General features: G+C 54.4%; 1 protein-coding gene across 1 annotated transcript; it reads right to left on the bottom strand.

Annotated features, from left to right (window-relative positions):
• Positions 1–317: 317 nt before the first annotated feature.
• On the bottom strand, positions 318–3,389 carry LRFN5 (leucine rich repeat and fibronectin type III domain containing 5). The gene is made up of 2 exons (XM_086463145.1): positions 2,002–3,389; positions 318–1,260 (listed from the first exon to the last, which is right to left on the bottom strand). The coding sequence occupies exons 1-2, from the start codon at positions 3,387–3,389 to the stop codon at positions 318–320; spliced, it is 2,331 nt and encodes a 776-aa protein (XP_086319271.1).
• Between the last annotated feature and the right edge of the window lie 2,792 nt (positions 3,390–6,181).

The raw sequence follows: 6,181 nt of genomic DNA, 5'->3' as shown, positions 1-6,181 counted from the left end.
GGGAAGGCACTGGTGCTGTTTCATGCTTTTTTTCACCCCTTAATCTTTTTTTTTTCCTTTTTTTTTGTTTTTAATCTCTGAATGTTGCCTTCGGTTTTGATATTAAATAAAATCAAATGAAAACTAAATAAAACCCTGTGTGTGCACTGGGTGGCTTATACAGAACCCCGCATGAACAAGCCATTAATCAGCGAGACAGCAGTGGACTTCCAAATCCAATTCCCCGGGAGAGGGAGTTTCACACAACATTTGGTGTTTTGTTTTTCATTAAAATAAAAATTAAAATTTTTAAAAAAAAAAAGAAAAAAAAAAGCAGGTCACACAGTGCTTTCCAATATCCACTCAGAACTGGAGAAAGTTGCTTTTCCACTATCCACATCAGAGCTGTCTGACCGCACGAGCATCCCGTTCATGGACACGCTCCTTTTGGACCGCAATCCACCTGCGCCCCGGGCACTGCCGGGGCAGCGGGACTCCATCAGCTCGCCGCCCAGGGAGAGCCTGCGCTTGGCTCGGGATGCGTCAGCGGGCAAAGTGAGGAACTTACTTGGCTTTGATTGTGCTCTTTTGTACGTGGGGGCCCCTTTGACAGAGTCGGGGGGACGGCTAGCTAACTGCAGGGCAGTGGAGTTATTTCTGTTAGTGTTTTGGGACTCGACGCTGCTGACAGCTTCACTCTGCGGCTCGCTGCTTGGCTTTGGCCCCGACTTTCGCTTCTGCTTCTGGGAGACAGAAGTGCTGGAAGTCCAGGCGGGAGGCAAAGCGGAGGTAGTGGTGGCCGAGTCCTGGCTGGAGCCGGTCTCCGGCGACTGCGTCACGCCGTCGCTGGCAGCCTTGCAGCACTGGATGCCCTCTTCGTGCCCGACAGCCTGCTTGGACACCGACTGCGACAGCACCCCGCTGCAGCCCTGGATCTGAGCCCCGTTCGTCTGCGAGTACACGTTGCTGACCTTGGTGGCCTTCTGCTGCCCGTTGTTGTTACACACCTTGTAGCGGATCATGAGGATGATGATGAACACGAGCACGGAGGCCACAATGATCCCACCAATGATGATGATCATGGTCCCACCCAGGAACTGGGACTGCATGAAGTGGCAGCGCACGTAATCCTGCTCAGTGGTGAACTGCGTGCAGCCCACCACCCTGGTGGCGGTGAGTGAGGTGATCCCGTCGTCGTAGATGGCCAGGACGCACAGGTCGTATACAGTCCCAGCGGCCAGGTTGTTGACCAGGAAGGTTTTGCTTGTGGGAGGTATCATTCTGGGGGAGAAGGAAACCAGTGTGAATGAACCCGGCAGACCCGCAGGCACCTCCCCACCGTGTGCCGCGGCCCCCGGCCGCGGTGAGCGCCACCAGGGCTCAGCTCCACCACTCCTGCCGCCCAGCCCTGCAGCGCCGCTCGCCGTCCCCACAGCGTTTGGTGCAGCAGCAGCCGCCACCGAGCACCCCGGCACGGCTCAGCATGCCAGAGCCACCCCCATGAGAGCGACCACGTCACAAACACAACAGGAATGATGAGACAGTTTTGAATGGCCAAAACAGGCGGTTTTGAAGGGTGCGCCTGTCACAGCGGGCAGCACAGAGCCTCTCTGCACACCAGCATGGACACGCCAGCACGCGCTACCAGGAATGCATTTATGGACACCTTTCTGCCTGTGTTTTCCTAAAGCCGAGAGCGTTAACAACCATTTAACTCATCTAACTTTACGACCTTACTGCCAATCAGATTAGTTCAGAGGATTAAAGGTCCATTTGGATTATCTAAAAATAACACTGTTCAAGGTAATTTCCCTATTTGCGAGCAGAAAATTGCACGAGTCTTTCCCCAGGCTCCCACCATCTGCTGCCACGGGCAGGGCTCTGCTCGGCCGGCGCGGTGCAGCAACCTGCCGCTCCGGCGGAGGGGGCTGCCGGGAGCTGGGGCTGCCCGGCGCCAGGGGCAGCACGTCAGCGCCGAGCAGCCTGGCAGGGCCCCGCGCGGGCGGGCTGGGGCTGCCTTACCTGTAAACAAGGGAGTCATCGTAAGTACCGTTGTACTGGATTTGGAACATACGTATCCCGGGTATATTCCTCTGAAAATTGAATTTGAGCAGAGCGGTAGAGGATGTTGCTTCCGCAACAACCACCTTCTTGTCTTGGCTGACTTTAGTATCCCCGTTGCTGCTGCTCGCGTTGGAGCCCGACTTGGTGGAAGTGGAGATATCCGAGGAGCCGGGGTCGGGCTCGTGGATGTGGTTCGTGCTGTTCAGCAAGTGGGGCAGTTTGATTATGTGCAGGTCCACCGTCTGCGTGGCCTCCCCAGCCGGATTGGAAGCAATGCAGGTGAAGGAGCCCGTATCCTTCACCGTCGTTATAAGGATGTCGAGCGTCCCGTTGTCGTACACCACGGACCTCGTTGCGTTTGAAATCAGCTTGCCTTCAGGTGAAATCCAATGAATTGCTGGTTCGGGGTCCCCCCGGGCCTTACACCGCAGCGCTGCCCGCTGGCCCTCCAGCACCCGCAGCTCGTGGGTGTGCCGGGTGATGAGAGGAGGCTCGCACAGGAACTCCTCCTCGGGGATCGACCAGAAGTACCGGCCGGACAAGAGCGTGGGAGAAGCACAGGTCTCCAGGTCGTCCTCCCTCGAAAGACGCCTCAGCCACAAAAGCTCGCAGTTGCAATGCAAAGGGTTCCCACCAAAGCTCAACGCAAAAGTCGAGGGGCTGATAATTCCTGAGGTTGCTAGTACCTGAGCTCGCTGGAAGAGAGGGTCAGGCGGTAGCTTCTGCAGTTTGTTAGACGTGACGTCCAACCTGGTCATCTTGTGGAGGTGGGAGAAGGTCCCCTTAGGAATATGGTCAATCATGTTGTGGTCTAGACTGAGCGTGTGCAAACTAACCATCTTCTCCACCGCATCCCAGGGGATGGTTTCCAGATTGTTGTAAGACAAATCCAACTCCTCAAGCGCTAAAACATCATCGAAAGCTGTGGAAGAAATTAAAGTCAGCTGGTTGTTGTTAAGTATTAAGTGGTGAAGATTGGAGAGTCCACTGAACATGTCATTAGTGATCTTAGTCAATCGGTTGCTGTTCAAATGCAAAGCCCGCAAATTGCGCAAGTCGGCAAATGCGTGAGGTGTAATAAAACTGATTGTATTCCTGGACAGCGTCAGGTCCACCAGGCTGGTCATATTGGCAAAGTCTTTCCTTTTAATGTTTGTAACAAAGTTGTCTGCCAGCCGTAACTCCACAGTCCTCCTGTCAATGTTGGGAGGAACAAATAAGAGCCCTTTCTTGGCACAAAGGGTGGCAAGGTTCGGAGACAAAATCTGACAGACACAGCGCTTTGGGCAGATCTGAGCTCTCACCGCTATGCCAATGAACAGCAGAAACAAAAGCAGTTTTTCCATTGTAGATCAGGTTCAAGAGCCTGGAAGGGAGAGCAAATGCCTGTTAGTCTCTGCAAGGTAAGCAAATGACGTAATCAAAAAGCAAAGACAAGCTGTCTGTGGTTAAATGAGCTGAGGTTTGAAACTGAGGTCCATGTAACGGTGCGTCACCCTCAGCTTGTACCTGACGTCTTTCTCCACATCCCGACACGAGAGCTTCTACGCCACCTTCCAGAAGAACGACTGAGATAGGGATGCTGGCATACACACATACACACACCGATCGCCAGACATTTCTACCCAAATGATGGAGCCATCTGGAAGCAGCTGGTGGCACCGCACGTGGTGTCAGCAGTGCCCTTCGGGCCCCTCCTGCTAGCGCTCACCCCGCCGTGCAGCGCACCTCCGCTCCAGGCACGCGGCTTTCCGGGAGCTGCTCCTCACCTCCCGCTCTGGGGCTGCTTTGCCACAACGACATTTATGTATTGAAAATGAGGGGGGTGTTTCACGTGTGCTTCGCTGGCTAAGACAAAACCCACAGTGGCCTCTAAATCATGGCAATTCGATGGGTTTACAGCCTTCTCCACCGAACATTTAAGCTCTTAATGCTACTTTCAGAATAAACACAGGAGGAGCTAATTTTGTGTCATTCAAAACCCCAAAATGCAAATAAAACGAACAACAAAAAAACCCCAAGAAAAGCCCCCACAACAACAGGGATCTAAATAAAAATGAAACATGGGCTAATTTTAGATCATTGCTGTTTTTCCGGCTGCCACAGCCCGCAGCGCTGCACTCGCCTCCCCGAAAGCCTGACAGTTCAATTAGCCATATCTCTTCCATTGCCAGATCCAGGATCCTCGCAGAGTATGGAAACAGGGATGGTGACAGCAGTGCCCACACCAGCTAAACGAGCCCGTCTGCCAGCGGCTACACCAAACGCCCCAAGAGAGCTGTGGCGCCAGCTCCTGCGCAGCCCTGCGCCAGCATCCCCCTCGGGCGGGCAGGGGGCAGGAGGGGGCTCGTCCTGAGGAGAAGCACCTACGTGTTGAGAGGGGACTTGCGCAGCCGTAAGCAGCGGAGCTCAGAGGGACTCCGCGACGGAAACGTAGCACTCGGCTCCCTTTGGGACTGGTAAAACGACGCGCGTACAGATTGGGTTACTCAGACACATCATTATCCCAGAATGTGCTAACGAAGCTCACTCAAAATAAAACAGTTTCACTGCTAGCCATAAGCAAGAGCCTTGAATCGTCATGGATATTTAAAGACATTTAACATCAGAGCAATAACCACCGCTCCTGTTGTCCAGTCTGTCCATAACTCATCCACAGTGCCGTGCAAACTAAGAGGAGCCAACAAGCTGACAAAAGGATGAGTAAAAACACCAGCCTCAACCCTGAGCTTCAGCGCTATCGATTTATTTTTTCTGGGACTGTAGGTTTTCATGACTCCTGGCTCCAACCCTTGAGTCCCCATTGGAAAAAAAACCCTGAGTATGTTACTGCGGTCTTCTGCTGACCGTGCTACTGCGGTACGGCCCACCGCTACTGCAGTGCTGGGAGCCGTTACCATCACCATCGCCGCTACCGCTACCATTAACGGCAGCAGAAAGCAAACTTCCCAGGCAAACACATTCAAGCATGTTTGGCAGATTCGGTCTCGTCCGGCCGTGCCAGCACTGCAGGTCAGGGTGGTCCTGCAGGTGAAACCGACTTGGAGGAGAACGGTGGTGCCCAGCAGCGGAGGAGGAAGCACGGCAGAGCAAACCGCCTGCTCCAACCCCAAATTCAATCGGTGACGCCCGGCCGGCCACCTCCTGACGTGGCGGCTGTGGTCACGGCCGTGGGCTGTCACCCGCCCTTTCCAGGCGCAACTCTTCTCTTTTCATCTAGATCTGACACGTAACATATTCAAATGGACTCAGCGGCTCAGGGCATCTGCAGCTCGATTGCCGGGGTCCCCAGCCAGGCTTGGCCGGGGCCACCATGCTCATTTAGATTTGCTAACTCAATACTGCTAATTTAGATTTGTAGCTGTGATTAAAGTAATGTGCTTGGATTCAGCCAAGTTCATTTGAAGAGCTCTACAAGATTAAAACCAAATCAGCAAGGTGCATTTACAGGTATGGAAATACTGTTACAAGATGAAGCGGTGACATAAGGAGACGTAGACTTAAACCACAGCTGGAATGACAAGGTTGTGACGAGGGTACCCACCAGTGGATGTGTTTTTTGGATTTTAGCAGAGCTTTTGATACTGTCTCTGATGGTATCCTCTGGACAAAATGCCCAGCACGCAATGTGAGCTGGACACAACCCTACTGGTGAACACCGGGCTGAAGGGTTGGGCTCGAAGGGTTGTAGTGAACGGGGCAAGACCTGGCTGGCGGCCAGTCACCAGTGGTGACCCCCAGGATTCAGGTTTAGGGCCAGCCCTCTCCAGTTTCTACCAGTGACCTGAACAGGGAGGTGAGTGCACACCATGGCCGCCTGCGAGGAGGAGGTGTTAAGTCCCCCGAGGGCAGAGGGTGCTGATGGAGAGGTCTGGGGGGATCAGAGCGCTGGGCAACCACCAGCCCTATCGACTGGAACGAGGACAACCGCGGATTTGGCGTCTGGGACCTGATCTGTCTGCCTACCCTCTCCCAGCACACCAGAGCCCTCACGGCTGCAGCTTCGCAGCCCCGGGCGGGCTCAGCCCCGGGCAGGGCAGGCAGCTGCCCGCAGGCAAAGGCAGCAGGATGGAGGGACACCGTCCCCGCAGGGAGCTGCCTGCTCCAGCGAGGCCGGAGCGTCCCCGGCAGCTAAGGC

Source organism: Leptosomus discolor, chromosome 3 (genome assembly GCF_034619465.1).
Source record: "Leptosomus discolor isolate bLepDis1 chromosome 3, bLepDis1.hap2, whole genome shotgun sequence".
Lineage (NCBI taxonomy): Eukaryota > Metazoa > Chordata > Aves > Leptosomiformes > Leptosomidae > Leptosomus > Leptosomus discolor.
The sequence above is the reverse complement of the archived record's forward strand: the minus strand, read 5'-3'. Positions and strand labels throughout refer to the sequence as shown.